General features: G+C 42.0%; 1 protein-coding gene across 1 annotated transcript in view; it reads left to right on the top strand.

The window, feature by feature from the left end:
* Tdrd9 (tudor domain containing 9) overlaps window positions 1-16,519 on the top strand; it is a 111,774-nt gene that overhangs the window by 25,927 nt on the left and 69,328 nt on the right. The window contains exons 6-8 of the mRNA XM_050154771.1: window positions 6,566-6,646; window positions 7,197-7,361; window positions 12,042-12,145. Coding sequence (XP_050010728.1) covers window positions 6,566-6,646; window positions 7,197-7,361; window positions 12,042-12,145 — 350 coding nt within the window. The remainder of the gene's footprint in view (window positions 1-6,565; window positions 6,647-7,196; window positions 7,362-12,041; window positions 12,146-16,519) is intronic.

A 16,519-nucleotide genomic window follows, 5' to 3' on the forward strand; every position in this document is an offset into this window, starting at 1 on the left:
AAAAAAAAAAAAAAAAAAAAAAAAAAAAAAAAGGTGGTCTCCTGTGCCAATGCACTCAAGTGTACTTTCCACTTTCTCTTCTGTAAGGTTCAGTGTGGTTGGTTTTATGTTGAGGTCTTTGATCCATACAGACTTGAGTTTTGTGGATGGTGATAGATATGGATCTATTTTCATTCTTCTACATGTTGATATCCAGTTATGCCAGCACCGTTTGTTGAATATACTTTCTTTTTTTTCGTTTTATATATTTTTTGCTTCTTTGTCAAAAATCAGTGTTAATAGGTGTGTGGATTGATAACTGGGTCTTGGATTTGCTTCCATTGGTCCTCCTGTCTGTTTTTATGCCAATACCAGACTGTTTTCAGTACTGTAGTTCTGTAGTACAGGGATGTGATGCCTCCAGAAGTTCTTTATTGTACAGGGTTGTTTTGACTGTCCTGGGTTTTTTGCTTTTCCATATGAAGTTGAGTATTATTAGTCTCTGTAGATTGCTTTTGGTAAATTGCCATTTTTACTATATTAATTCTACCTACCCAAGTGCATGGGAGATCTTTCCATTTTCTGGTGTCTTCTTCAATTTCTTTCTTCAAAGATTTGAAGTTCTTGTCATACAGGTCTTTCACTTGTTTGGTTAGAGTTACTCCAAGATATTTTATGTTATTTGTGGCTATTGTGAAGAGTGATGTTTCTCTGATTTCTTTCTCAGCCCATTTATCATCTGTGTAAAGGAGGACTACTGATTTTTTTTCCAAGTTAATCTTGTATACTGCTACATTACTGAAGGTGTTTATAAGTTGTAGAAGTTTCTTGGTGGAATTTTTGGGATTGCTTATGTAAACTATCATATCATCAGCAAATAGTGAGAGTTTGACTTCTTTTTTTTTTACTTGTATCCCCTTGATCTCCTTTTGTTGTCTTATTGCTCTAGCTAGAACCTCAAGTACTATATTGAATATATATATAGAGAGTGGACAACCTTGTCTTGTTCCTGATTTCAGTAGCATCGCTTTGAATTTTTCTCCATTTAGTTTGATGTTGACTGTTGGCTTGCTGTATATATCCTTTATTATGTTTAGGTATATTTCTTGTCTCCCTGCTCTAAGACCTTTATCATGAAAAATACAAATGATGTTGTATTTTTTTCGAAAGGTTTTTCAGTATCTAATGAGATGATCATGTGGGTTTTTTCTCAGTTTGTTTATATGGTGGATTACATTGACAGATTTTTGTATGTTGGACCATCCCTGCATCTCTGGGAGGAAGCCTATTTGATCATGGTGGATGATTTTTCTGATGTGTTCTTGGATTTGGTTTGCCAGTATTTTATTGAATATTTTTGCATCAATGTTCACGAGTGAAATTGGTCTTTAATTCTCTTTCTTAGTAATGTCTTTGTGCAGTTTGGGTATCAGGGTAATTGTAGTCTCATAAAAAGAGTTTGGCAATGTTTCTTCTGTTTCTGTTGTGTGGAACAATTTGAGAAGTATTGGTATTAGTCCTTTTTTGAAAATCTTGTAGAATTCTATGCTGAAACCATCTGGTCCTGGGCTTTTTTTGGTTGGGAGACTTTTGATGACTGTTTCTATTTCTTCAGCAGTTATAGGTCTGTTTAATTTGCTTGTCTGGTCTTGATTTAACTTTGGTAAGTGGTATTTATCCAGAAAATTGTTTATTTCCTTTCAGTTTTTCAATTTTGTGGAGTAAAGGTTTTCAAAATATGATCTGATGATTCTCTGTATTTCCTCTGTCTGTTATATCCCCTTTTTAATTCCTGATTTTGTTAATTTGGATATTCTCTCTCTGCCTTTTGGTTAGTTTGGATAAAGGTTTGTCTATTTTGTTGATTGTCTCAAAGAACCAACTCTTTGTCTCATTGATTCTTTGTATTGTTTTCTTTGTTTCTATTTTGAAGAGCTGAAATCAAGCTCTCAATTTGATTATTTCCTGCCATCTAGTCATCCCGAGTGATTTTGTTACTTTTTCTTCTAAAGTTTTCAAATATTCTGTTAATTCACTAGTGTGTGATTTTTACAGCTTCTTTATGTAGGCATTTAGTGCTATGAACTTGCCTCTTAACACTGCTTTCATTGTGTCCCATAAATTTGGGCATATTGTGTGGTCATTTTCATTGAATTTTAGGGAGTCTTTAATTTCTTCCTTTATTTCTTCCTTGACCCATTGATGATTCAGGTGAATGTTATTTAATTTTGATATGTTTGTGGGCTTTCTGAAATTAGTGTTGCTGTTGAATTCTAATTTTCAGCCAAGGTGATCCGCTAAGATACATGGGGTTATTTCAATATTTTGTACCTGTTGAGGTTTGCTTTGTTTCATAGTATGTGATCAGTTTTTGAGACAGTTCTATGAAGTGCTGAGAAGAAGGTATATTCTTTTCTGTTTGGATGGAATATTCTATATATGTCTGTTAAGTCCATTTGAGTCATAACATCTGTTAGTTCTCTTATTTCTCTGTCATTCTTTTCTGTCTGACAGACCTGTCCAGTGGTGGGAATGTGGTGTTGAAGTCTCCCACTATTAGCGTGTGTGGTTTAATGTGTGATTTCAGCTTTAGAAGTGTTTCTTTTACATATGAGGGTGCCCTTGTATTAGGGGCATAGACATTCAGTGTTGAGATTTCCTCTTCATGGATTTTTCCTGTGACTAACGTGAAATGTCCTTCCTTGGCTCTTTTGATTTTAGTTTGAAGTCTATTTTGTTAGATATATTAGGCTAGCTACACCAGCTTGTTTCTCAGGTCCATTTGATTAGAATTTTTTTTTTTTATAATCCTTTATTTACTCTGAGGCTCTGTCTGTATTTGAGATTGAGGTGTGTTTCTTATACTCAACAGAAGTATGGATTTTGTTTTTATATCCAGTGTGTTAGTCTGTGTCTTTTTATAGGTGAGTTGAGTTTATATTAAGGATATTAATGACCATTGATTGCTAGTTCCTGTTATTTTAGTTTTCATTGTTGGTGATATTATTGTGTCTGTTTTTCCCTTTGGGATTTGCTGCTGTGAGATCATTTATTGTCTGTGTTTTTGTGAATGTAGCTAACTTCCTTGGGTTGGAGGTTTCCTTCTAGTACTTTGTTTATGGCTGGGTTTGTGGTTAGGTATTGGTTAAATCTGGTTCTGTCATAGAATATGTTGTTTTGTCTGTCTATGGTGATTGAAAGTTTTGCTGGACATTGTAGTTTGGCCTGGCAACCGTGGTCTCTTAATATCTGCATAATGCTTGACCATGACTTTCTGGCTTTCATTGTCTCCATTTTTATTGAGACAGACACACTATGTATCCCTGGCTGGCCTGGAACTTGTTAGGTAGCCAGGCTGGCCCTCAGATCTTGGAGATTAAGGGCGTGAACCACCATGATGAGTGCACATTTCATATTGCTCATATTTTCAATGAGTATTACTAGACGTAGGATGTCCTGTGTTACAGCTTCCTCAGAGGGTTTGGAAATGGCCCGTACTGTACTCCTGCTCCCCACCCCAATTTCTGTAAAATCATGCTGTCCTAAGAAATCTAGCTCATTATAGAGGAGTTGGAAAGATGTGAGTGGGGGTGGGGTGCTTAGCAGATTCTGAAACCTGTTTTTGAGGGAGAGGTCTTGGCTGGCTCCTGTGCTGTGTGTCCCGGTGAAGCTTTGTGGGTGCAGTGTGGCCTCAAACATTTCCCTGACTCTGTGGCACTGCAGGGGTTTGAGGGGAGGATAGGAAATGTAATTTCTTTCAACATCATGGACAACGAAGTTCAGAATTTTCTTTATCACTTGACAGTTTAGCAAGTCTTTACGTAGAACTAAAAGTCAGACCTAGTAGGCTGTGTAGCAGAAGACGCTAGCGTTCATAGTGACTGTCACCTGTCGAGCCTGAGCCTGTCACTGTGGTCGGACCACTTTACATGAAGGAAACTGAAGCTTCCTGCAACTCTGTGGTCAGGCCACCTACTGTGAGTGGGATTGCTGCACGTGCCAGGGACTGCTCCCTGAGCCTGTAGTGCTAATCCCCACTAATCTAATCTGTCTGTTTGGTGATTTGTCTGCTTTGCACATATGTAAATGACAGGCAAACCTACCCATGTCATATTGTTAACAACACTCACTCCTAGAAGGTAAGAGAAGTGGGTTACTTTGCAAGAACAATCACCAGGGAGCAATGGGGAACAATATCGTCCCTGCCCTCACCACTGTACTGTCTGCTCCCCAACCTGGGAATGAGTGATGGATATACTTGAAGCTTTAGTCTACATACAGTACTAAGTATATTCTCTGTGATAATTTGAATTTCAAGAGAAACATAAATTTGGAATATTTGAAGGACCCAGACAGTTTGAAATGGGATGATATTATTTCTGGCTTCTTGGCTCTTGAAGAAGAATAAGCCAGCTCTGAGCACATCCTCCAGTGAGCAGTTTTTATACTGTTGTAGAAGACACGTCCCGGTTTCTCTTCTCAGCCCTTCACAGGTCCCAGGAGGCTGGTGTCTGCTGAGCTGTGTATTGTGTTAAGGAACGGCCAGAGGTGGGGCCAGAGGTGATGCATAAGTGTTCTGGGGCAGTGGACCGAGTCCTACATGCAGAAGGCTGGAAAGAGCTGCCCTGGAGGACTAGAGAAGATGGGTCCAAGTACAGAGGCAAAGCTGCAGTGTTATCACAGTTGTTTGAGACAAGGTCTCATATGGCCCCCACTGTCCTTAATTCCTGATCCTCTCAAGTGTGTGCGACTATAGTTGGCTAAGTTGTTAACTCTTAAGTTTAGGGTTGGGACCTGTTATCTGAGTGTTCAGTTTGGGGGCCCTTCATTGGCAGTAGCTTTGATTTTTCTAACTAAAGGAGGTGGGGCTTGTGTTGGAGGTGTTCTGGAGTTGGTGATAGGGTGAAATATCTTATTCAAGAAAATTTATGGTGTTCTGTGAAGATTGCCAGCCATTGTCCATGATCAGTAAATAGCTTCTAGCTTTTGCCTTCTGGATTTCTGCTCAGTAGGAAGTGAGGCACAAGACGACAGGGCCAAGAGGAAAACTGGCTGTAGAATGAAGTCTTGTTCATCTTTCGGATTTAGTGGCTGTTTCTCTCTATTTGCAGGGAATTATCTGGAAATAATCTTACTGTCCTTATGTACTGCCCTTTGTAGTTGGTTATTTTTTATTCTTTGGCTTTTTTGGGGGCCCACAACTCAGCTCCCGAATAATACTCACAGAGGCTTATTCTTTCTTATAAATGCCTGCCCTTAGCTTGGCTGGTTTCTAGCCAGCCTTTCTAACTTAAATTATCCTGTCTACCTTTTGCCTGTGGGCTTTTATCTTTCTCTATTCTATATACCTTTCTTTCACACTCACTCCATAGCTGGCTGTATGCCTAGGTGGCTAGTACCTTGCCTCTTCCTCGCCTTCTCTTTCCTATTCTCTCTGTCTGCCAGCCCTGCCTATCCTTCCTTCTGCCTCGCTATTGGCTGTTCAGCTCTTTATTAGACCATCAGGTGTTTTAGAAGTAACGCAACTTCTGAGTTAAACAAATGTAACATAAAAGAATGCAGCACATCTTTGCATCATTAAACAAATGCTCCACAGCATAAACAAATAAGATTCTACAACAGCTCTCACATAGCCTGATCTAATTGGGCTTCTTTTGGAAAAAGGTCCCTTGTCCCTGCAGCTTTAGGTGGGGCAGGGTAGTATGGATGGAGCAGTTGTGGGTCTCTGAGTAAGACTGGAGTAGTGCTCCTTTGTGGTCATGATGATGTTCTGCCTCCTTGCCCTACTCTCTGACCTTATGTGATGATTTACCAGCCTCTGACTGGCCTCTCTTTTCCAGGGCCAACCTCCAGTCTATCCTGTGAGCTTCAGTTCTTTTTATCATTGAACACAACTTGCTGCTCCCTGCTCAGCATTAGACTGGAGCATATTCAGTCCCACCCTTGTTAGAATAACCAACCATGGCAGAGGGGTCAGCAGGGACTCGTCAGGCAGTGTTTCTGGGAAGTGGGCAGGGCCGAGGGGGGCTCAACATTGCTCTGCCCTAATCCCGGTGGGGAGGGTGACAGTGACCCACATGCTAGCCTTTGATTGTGGGCAGGTGTTCGTGAGTAACCCGGAAAGCTGTACTGACTTGAGCAACCTGGTTTAGCTGAACATCTGCTGGGGCAGGGAAGCCCTCTTTACCCTCTCATCAAGTGTCATGAGCATCCTTTGTAAAATTCATTTTCATGCGTGTGATGTGCATGTTTGCATGTGCTGGCACATGTATGTGTGGGTACATGTGCTTGCTCACTCATATTTGTGGTCATTCTTGCCCACTCTCCACCTTGTTCGTTGAGACAGGGTCTTTTCAGTGAGACCCAGAGCCTGCCTGTATGACTGACTAGCCAGCTTCCTCTGAGGATCCCACCATCTGATGTTGGGATTATAGGCTTCATGTTTATCTAGTGTTTACCTGGATTCTGGGAATCAGAACTCTGGTTCTCATGCTTGTGCAACAAATTATTTAGCCACTGAGCAGTCTCCCCAGCCCTGATGTGTGCATTCCTGATGTCAGGGGAGGGTGCCCTCTTTATTTTGTAGGTGCACGAACGAACCGAGGAAATGGATTTCCTGCTGTTGGTCGTCCGTAAGCTCTTGAGGACAAATTCACGTTTTGTGAAGGTAAATTTTTAGATTTCATTCTGTTTCTCCCATTTTAACAATTTGGTACTATGCTAATTGGTTTCATCAATATTATATAAACCTAGATATATCTGGCAAAGTGATTCTTAACTGAGAAAATGCCTTTATAATATTGGCCTGTGGGAAAATCTGAAGGACATTTTTAAATGATTCATGTGGACGTATTCTGCCCACTGTGGGAGGTGGCATCCCTCATTTTAATATTTTTAAAAGTTTGTTATTTATTCTTGCGTATTAAGTGTGACATGTGTGGGGCACGCATGGGGAGGTCAGAGGTCAGCTTCTAGGAGTTCTTTCCTTCCACTGTGGATTTCAGGGACTGAACAGTTCCTTATTTGAAAAAAATAGCTTTAGAGTGACAGTAAAGTCTTGAGTACTTTTTATACTGTTTTAATTTATATAATACACAAGAAAAAAATCAAGATATTCTGTTTAAAACTTAGTAGTTTCTAAATGGTGAGAGGATGAGAAGGTGGGTCTGGTTCTGAGGGGCTCGCGTTACTCATGGACAGGGCTCTCTTCACTCCAGGTGATCCTCATGTCTGCCACCATCAACTGCAAGGAATTTGCAGACTACTTTGCTGTTCCTGTTCAGAACAAGATGAATCCTGCATATGTTTTTGAGGTGGAAGGAAAGCCCCACACTATTGAGGAGTATTACCTTAATGATTTGGGGCACATCTATCATAGTGGGGTATGTCCGGTGCATTTCTTCTTTTACAGTGAGTGGATTTTGGTTTCTGACTAAACCGTGAATTACCCTGCTAATTCTAAAAGGGCCATGAGGCCTTTTAGAACCTGTCAGCTGACACATGGGAGGAAGGATGGAGACAAAGGGAGGAAGCTACTGGGCTTTTCTATAAGATGGAGCATAGTAAATATTCGTATCACACATCCTCATGAAAGTTACTGAGACGTCATGCCTCACTGATGTTGGAAAAAAAAACATAAGAGTTTAGTGATTATAAAACTGCAAATTTATTTGATGGGTAAATTTACTTGACATAGAATTCTGGTTAAAAATTTCTGGTATAAGGTGACTTGAGTGGAACCTGGAATTGTGCTGTGACAGCGAAGACTTGGGCACACATTCTCGTAAGAGGCTGATGTACAGTTGCTTTCACACGCGTGGTAAACGCGTGGTACATTAGAGGTCTCAGAAGTTTAGAGTAGAAGCAGGCACGACACACTTCCTCTCTCATCCTTCTGAGTGTGCTCAGTGAGAAAGTGCTTGTGCAGCTGTGTGAGACTGGTGGCTCCATTCCCACCTCATGGACAAAAAGTCCAAAGGAGTTAAAGGTTGCCTTACTCCTCCTGTCTTCTTGTCTGTTTACAGTCAGGCCTGCTCCTGCAGGGCCCTAGGATCCTCCTCACACACCTGGGCCTGCTCCTGCAGGGCCCTAGGATCCTCCTCACACACTTGGGCCTGCTAAGCAAATACGGCGCCATTTCTTCTTTTTCAGAGATGGTATACTCTCTGCATACAATTTTTGCCTAGATCTCCTTTTTATATCAGCAAATATTTTTTCTGTTTTTCTTTTAGAGTTGCATGCCGTTCCTCCATGTAGTCTCTAGTGCCTCCGCTCTTAACTGCAGTAGTGCTGCAGTGACTAACGCTGCCGCGTGTTGTCATTCACACAGGATAGATAGCATGTCTTGTAGTGCGTGGCTTCTCAGCCTCAGGATTACTGGTATTTTGGGCCAGAGAGCTCTGTGTGGCAGGGGACCCTCAGCACTGCAGGATGTTTCTTCTTGCTCTTGATCCAGCAGATGCAAGTAGCACACCTCTCTATTATCACAACCAAAAATGTCCCCAAACCATGCCTTCCTGGAGCCCATGAGCCCAGAAGAGATTGCTATGACAAAGAATATATGTGCTTGCAGTTTGATGGCTGCAGCAGGAGTTGAACTTCTTTCTGTTAAAGATGTCTGCAGTGTTGAACAGTGGGCTCTGCTAGAATGAGCTGCCGATTAGGTTTCTTCGGACATCAACGTAAGACAATTCTTTGTGGAAACATTGAAAAGGAGGTAAAGTCAACTGTGGGCATCTATTCTGTGGGGCCCTGTGGTTGGACCAGGCTAACTTCTAGAAGCTACGGCCCTTTGGCTGACTCTGGGTTGTGTTCAGCTGTTTGAAGGGCACCTAGCTTTACCATTGCTATCCTTGGTGCCTAGAAGGCACATTGTAAATATTTCAGTCCATGGTCAAACAGACTTCACTGTGTACTGATTTGTGTTTGGGCGTTTGGGGGAGGGTGCCAAGGTTGGAATTCAGGCTCTGTCTAGCTAAGCTCTCACCCCCAGATCCTGTCCATACCTGTAAGCTATGAAGGTGGTATTTTGTGTTTATTCTGTTCTACAACTTTCAACACTAGAGGATGTGTTTTCAAGTTCGATTTCATCATTATCCTTGTGTTCTCTTAGTGCCGTCTCATGCCGTCCAGTGGGGCCTTCTGTGGAGCTTGGCCCTCTGCCTGTGCTGTCTGTCTCTCTTCTTAAAGGTCTTGACTCCCTGTCTGCTGTCGTCACTCACTCCCGGGTCTCCCTCTGCTCATCTTTTCTTACCATGTTTAGACATAACTGAGTATTTCTTCTCTTCAGAAGTACCTTTCTCAGTCCCAGGTTTCTCTACAAACCTTCCTTGCTTCTGTCAGGGTTGGGGGTATGATCTGTGCTTCTCTAGTTCCAAGTTCTCTTGTCTCTTTCCTTGTGACTCTACTGACCCCACCTACCCAAGCTGTATTTGCCAGGCTCCTTTTGGTTCAGTCACCATGTAGCAAGGTCAGCCTTAAGCTTACTGGGCTTTTTGAGAATAATGACCCTGTTGACTACTCTGGTCTTTTTTTTTTTTTTTAACCTGTTTTTTCTGATGCCAACTTTAGGTGTTGCCTTTCAAGGCCCTTAGAAAAATCTTCTTTATCTCTTTTTTTTTTTTTTTGGTTTTTTGAGACAGGGTTTCTCTGTGGCTTTGGAGCCTGTCCTGGAACTAGCTCTGTAGACCAGGCTTGTCTTGAACTCACAGAGATCCGCCTGCCTCTGCCTCCCGAGTGCTGGGATTAAAGGCGTGCGCCACCACTGCCCGGCCTTCTTCTTTATCTCTTACTTTCAACTTGTTTTCTTTTGCAAGAATACCTTAGGAAAGGTCTATACAGTGTAAATGTACACTCTGATGGAATTGTGTGGCTCCCCGCCCTCTGTGTGGTACCTTGCCCCAGTACAGACTATGCTGTTATGTTTTGTTTGAGGCAGACCTCATGTAAGCCAGGTTGGTCTCACTCTTGCTGTGTGGACAGGGATGACCCTGAATGTCTGCTTCATCTGCCTCTACTTTCTCAAGTGCCAGGATAGCGTGTGCCACTATGCATGGCTAATAGCCCAATCTTTATACACTCTGTTTAGAGTTTTCTTCTCATTTTTAAAAGCCAGGTATGGTAGTTTATTTTTTTAATTTTCAACACTGGGGAGGTGGAGAGAGGTGGGTCCGTAGGGATTCTTGGCTAGTCAGTCTAGCCTTCTTAGTGAGCTCCAGGCCACTGGGAGAAAAACATCTCAAAAAAGATGGATGGTGTGGGCTGGAGAGATGGCTCAGCAGTTAAGAACACTGACTGCTCTTCCAGAGGTCTGGAATTCAATGTCCAGCAACCACAAGGTGGCTCACAACCATCTGTCATGAGATCTGGTGCCTGCTTCTGGCGTACAGGCATGCATCCATACATAATAAAGAAATCTTAAAAAGGTAGATGGTGACTGAGGAATGCCTTCACATGACAGAGCACACATGAACATGTTTCTGCATGTATGCTCTCAAGCTAGCTATATTTGATATCTTATTAGAGAGTACCTGGCACTTGAGCTGACCTTTGGTTGGGTTGCTGGGTTGCCTCTCCTAGCCTTGATGCAGGGGGAGGAACTTGGTTCTGCCTCAACCCGATGTGTCATGCTTTGTTGACACCTGTGGGAGGCCTGCCCCTTTCTGTATGAGGAGAAGGAGTAGGTGGGCACTGTAGAGGGAAAGTGGGGCAGGGGTCCGGGGGGAGGGAATGAGACGAAAGGAGGGAGGAGAAACTGCAGTTGAGATGCAAAATAAATGAAAAAAATAATATAATACCCAAAAGGTCAGGTATTGGCACACACCTGTAATTCCATTCCTCTGGAGGTAGTGGTCAGAAGTATCAAGAGTTCAAAGGCGGCCTAGAATATATAGCAAGTTGAAGGTGAGACCCTGCATTACAACACCAGTAACAAGAACAGCAATTTCAAGGGCTTGGGTTCTAGAACTCAGTGGAGTTACTTGTGATTCAGTCTCATGCCTTTTCTACGTGGTTTGTCAATAGCAGGCTTCTAGATGAGTTTGGCTTTGTGGAACATGCATGTTTTCCTATTTCTGTTTTGAAAAGTCACATTATGGACTATTGGTCACTGTTAGGATAGGGTAAGAAATTAAGGCATGTCAGTGATGAATGTATTAGTTGAGCTTTGTTATTAAATGAAAGTAAACTTGCCATAATCAAATTACTAGAGTTGTAGTAATATTGGGAAATGGTTTAGACATTATCTGTAACACGTCTATATGACTAACTTTTGACCACCTGAAGACTCCTTTTGGTGTGTCCATCACAATATTATTTGTGAGGTATTGTAGATAATAGTTGATCCAATTATTAAACAAAATGCCTCCTTACTCTTGGTGGAAAACAGACAGGATATAAAGCAGACTGTGAGAACCGCGCTGTAGCAGTTGTGTGGGAAGCTGGAGAACACTGTGGCCTCGCCGCCTGCAGAGCTTTGTGCACAGACCCACAGACTGTCCTTCCAGCCTGGAGCCCAGTGTTCTATGGAGGACCCCGGGCCGATTCTAAGTCATTAGGCTCCATTTGAGTTTGTTTTAATGTTCAGTTAAAAGTAGTCTGTCAATCTCTAAGTCTTAGCAGACAGCAGCCATGTCACGTGGTATTCTTAGGGCACACTGGGAGATAGATGTGGTTCTACCCTTTGCAGATAGTTGCTGTGTGTAGATGTTGGGATTCTTAGGAGGTGGGGATTTGATACCCTGGAAGAGCACTGATTTGGAGGTAGGAAACCTCCCAAGTTCCCTAGGCGTTTGATGCAATTTATCCTGTGCCTTAAAGGTAGTCTTTTCTTGGACTCTCTGATTCCATCTGTGTTGGCACTGACTTTAACACCATGTATCTCCAGTATCCCAGGCAGCACTTGCCATCCCAGATCTTCAAGAGTGGCTGAAATGGCATCACTGTTGTTGTTATTAATTATACTTAGGGTGTTGTAGACTGGTGGCTGAAGGGGTGAGCACATATTAAACCAGCATTTTTTCCTTTAGCTCCATTTAGAGATTCTATTTTTTATTTTTTTTCAGCTCCCTCCCTACCGTTTGGAGGAGCCAGTGATAACAAAGGATGTTTATGAAGTTGCTGTTTCTCTCATTCAGATGTTTGATGACCTGGACATGAAGGAAAGTGGGTAAGAGCCCCTCCAGCTGCACTTCTGTGTGTGTGCCATACACATGCTTGTGTTTTTGCATAGTAAGATAATAGCTGTAGACACTTGGGCTTGTTTTGAGACAGTCTAGCTATCTGATGACAAGGTTGTGGCCTTCTTGCTCTTGCATGCTGGGATTTTGGGTGTGTGCTTCCACACCCAGCTGTAGGGACCTTTTCAGCCATCAGCGGTCACTGGCCACTCTGCAGGTTTCTACTTACCAGAGTCAAAGTCGAGCTGAGTGCAGCTTTAGTACTATTTTTTTTTTAAGCTAGCAAAGTGGGGTGAGGATAGCTTTTCCAGACACAGCAATCACATGGCTTCCTCTGCCTCTGTTTTTGTTTCTGAGACATTTCCTGACACCCAGCATGCAATCCAGTTGTTCATTCTTTTAGCTTTTGTTTAAAAAACAAAACAAAACTTGAGACTTTTTTCCTTTAAGGACAGTTTAGGTTCTAAGTGCTGGTTTGAGTCTAGAATTTAAAAATACTCAGTTGTTGAAACTCGGTGGTCCTAGTTTTATTTCATCACATAAATAGCACTTATTATTTTAGAAACAAATAATGATAATGGATATTCTCCCTCCCTTAGTAAACAAAGCTAGATTGCTGGGGTGACTTTTTCCCTATAGACCTCTGAATTAACCCTTGTTTGTCAAATTTGGACTTCTTTCTTGGCTTCCTTATATTTTTCCCAGATGACAACCTCCAAAGACTTTGTTGGTAAATGTTCTTAGCTTTTATTTGGGTAAAACATTATTTTATTTCAGTTTCATCCTTTGTTTGAAAAAAAATCTAAATCAACAGATAAAAAACTCAAGCTGGGAAGGTGGTTCAGTTGGTGAAGTGTGTGGTTTGCAAACATGAGGTCCTGAGTTTAGTTAGATTCCCAGAACTGCAGGGGAAACCTCAGGCATGGTAGTGTGTGCTTGTAATTCCAGACTGGGTCTCGGTGGTCAGCCAGTTTAGCCCAGTGGTAAGGTTGAGGCCAGTGAGAGTTCCTGTTTCGAAGAAGATGGGCAGAGTTCTTGAGGATGACACTCAAAGTGACACTGACATTTTTCTATCTCACTGCTCCAACTCCCCCTCCCTCCCTTTCTCATTCCCTTCTTTGCTCCCCACTTCCTCTCTTCCCTACTTCTGCATGCACATGTATGCACATATACCCACACTCATGTACACATACCACACACATGCATGAATTAAAAACTCTCATGTCTTTACTGTGACTAGCATGACTTTGGAAGTGTGCAGACAGTGTGGACCGGTTCAGTCTAGTCTGAACTCACCTTGGCTCACGTCTTTGATGTGTGTATAGTGCTTAAGCGCAGGTTCGACTTCTTGCACCAGAAATGCTTGGAGTCAGAATTGTTTGTTTGTGGAGTGTTTTCACAGACTGCAGTGGCTGAACCCAAATACTCTAAACTTAAAATCATTTTGAGGCTCAAAGTCAAGTATCAGACTTTGGAGCATTTCAGAGTTTGGATTTTCAGAGTAGAAATTCTCAGCTTGTATGAAATTCTAAAATTTTATTTTTCTAATTTTATATACATAATAACATTGAGATAAGCATTAACAAAATGCATTTTTTAGCGCTCTAAGTTTTGATTCTATTTTTGTATAATCTTCTGGCTTGTGTTGCTAGAGATAAAGTTCCTTTTTCTCTCATTGCTCCCTGTACATAAATGTGTCTCTTCACGCTGGCTAACCTTGAGATACAGTCTTTATCTTTGATCATCCAGGGCCTCAGCTAGGAGTATTTCTTTGCTTGTGATTGAGTAGACTCATTGAGTCTCCACACTAGTACCCGAATGCTGCCCAGAAGCCTTGAATCTATCGGCTTTAGCATCCACTGGGCTTCTTGTCTGAGCCCTTAATTATTAATAATTAAGAGTGATTATTGCTCTTGTATATGACCCAGATTCAGTTCCCAGTACACACATGGTGGCTTAAAGTTATTTGTAACTATTGAACACACATGGTGCAATACACATACTCAGGCATGTATACACATGCAAACATACATTGAATAAATATTTAAATAAAATCAGAAAAAATAATTTTAAAGACATTTAAGATTTTTGCTTATCTTTTCATAGGCAAATTTTTATTGTTGTTTTGAGGCAGCATCTCTCTTTGTAGCCCTGACTTTCTTGGAGCTCACTATGTTGACCAGGCTGGCCTTGAACTCACAGAGATCCACCTTCCTTTGTCTCCTAAGTCTGGGATTAAAGGTGTGTGACTAGCAATAAGCCAGTTTTTCTTTTATGTAATTATAATTCTTTGTGTGTGTATGTAGTAAATGCATGTAAGTGTGGAAAATGCATGTGCGTGTGGCAATTGGATGTGAGTGGACTAGAGACTGATGTTGAACATCTTTGTTGTTTCCATTGCACAGGGATTATAGGCAAGAGCTGCCAAGCCTGACTTCTACAGGGGATCTGGACTCAGGTCCTTCTCTTACTCGTTAAGTATTTCATCCACCAAGCTATCTCCTCCGCCATAACTTTTTAATTACTCAGTAGTGGTCAATATTTATACTGACTACAGTTATCTATTAACTAAATTATATCTTAATTGTCCTTTAGGTCTCAAACTATGAGTAGAGCTGCTGCAAAACCCTGCATGCAGGTGCATGCAGACACAGACATCCAGTCCTCCTGCATGCAGGTGCATGCAGACACAGACATCCAGTCCTCCTGCATGCAGGTGCATGCAGACACAGACATCCAGTCCTCCTGCATGCAGGTGCATGCAGACACAGACATCCAGTACACCTGCATGCAGGTTTATGCAGATACAGACATCCAGTTCACCTGCATGCATATGTATGCAGATACAGACATCCAGTTCACCTGCATGCACGTGTATGCAGACACAGACTCCAGTTCATCTGGATACTTACAAGGAGCACCATTGCTGTCTCCTATGGCAAGAACATAACCATGTTTTGTAAGGTCCCATTCACTCATTTCCAGTGTAGCTGTACTGTGTTGCACAGCCACCCACAAGTGGCTGAGTTCTGTAGCTTGATGTGCTTTGCTAGCTCTCTGTGTGTCTGTGGTGTGGGTGTTGGTTGTCAAAATGGGTATGAATGTTGTCTCACTGTTTCTTCTTTCATGAAGTGCTTGTTCATGTCTTTTGCCAATTTTTTCTTTCTTTTTTGCATTTATTTGTTCATTTTTCATTCCAACTGCAGTTTCCCATCTATCCTCTCCTCCTAGCCCCTCCCCCATTCTCCCCCCTCCCCCGTCTACTCCTCCTCCAATTATCTTCAGAAAGGGGCAGGCCCCCATGGATTTCAACCAGCAATGGCATGTCAAGTTGCAGTGAGACTAGGCACTTTCTTTCCTATTAAGGCTGGCTGAGGCAACCCCAGTAGGAGGAGAGGGTCCCCAAAGCAGGCAGCAGAGTCAGAGACAGCCCCTGCTTCCACTGTTAGGAGTCCTACATGAAGACCAAGCTACACAACCATAACATGTATGCAGAGGGCCTAGGTCAGTCTTATGTAGGCTGTGAGCCCTATGACCCCAGGTTAGTTGATTCTGTGCTATTCCTTCTGGTGTCCTTGGTCCCTCTGGCTCCTATAATTCTTTATTCTTCTTTTCTGGAGGATTCCCTGGGCTCTGCCTAATGTTTGTCCTTTGTCTATTTTTCAGTCTTATTATTTTTCTGTTGTTTTATTTTGTTTGAGACAAGGTGTCACTATACAACTCTGGTTGGCCTGGAACTTGATATGTAGACTAGGGTGTCCTAGAACTCATAGATCTGCCTGCCTTTGTCTCCTTAATGCTGAGATTAAAGGTGTATGCCACCATACCTGGCTTTTGCATGTATGTATGTGTGTATGTATGTATATGTATGTGTATGTATGCATATGTATATATATATGCTGAATTTAAGTGTTCTTTATGTATTTTGGATAATAGTTCTTTATGTCAGAAAAATGCAAATATTTTCTCATTTTTGAGGCTGGTCTTATTTTAAAAAATTGATGGATTTTTGTTGAAGTATACAGTTAATTTTAGTCAAAATTTTTTGCACTCCAGTTGTCCTAAACATAGAGTTGGAGCCGCTTCGGGATAACTGCTACATCCTTGGGCTTGACTCGCCCCTTCCTTGGGCACTTGTTTGATTTCTGGCTTGAGATGTTTTTGGCCATTCACCAGTTCTGACCCTCTCCATACCAGCAAGCACCCAGTTCTTCCGGGGAGTCGAGCTCTCGCAGTGAGTGATACGAGTCTGGCTTGCAGGACTCCCAGATCCAGCTCTGCGCTTCACTACTGGTTTGTTACTATCTGTAGGTGTTTTCAGTGGTCAAAGCTGGAAATGAATGAATGAATGAGTCTTGTGTACC

The sequence above is a fragment of the Alexandromys fortis genome, unplaced genomic scaffold, assembly GCF_014885135.2.
Source record: "Alexandromys fortis isolate MF-2015 unplaced genomic scaffold, M_Fortis_MF-2015_v1.1 scaffold_91, whole genome shotgun sequence".
NCBI classification, from domain to species: domain Eukaryota; kingdom Metazoa; phylum Chordata; class Mammalia; order Rodentia; family Cricetidae; genus Alexandromys; species Alexandromys fortis.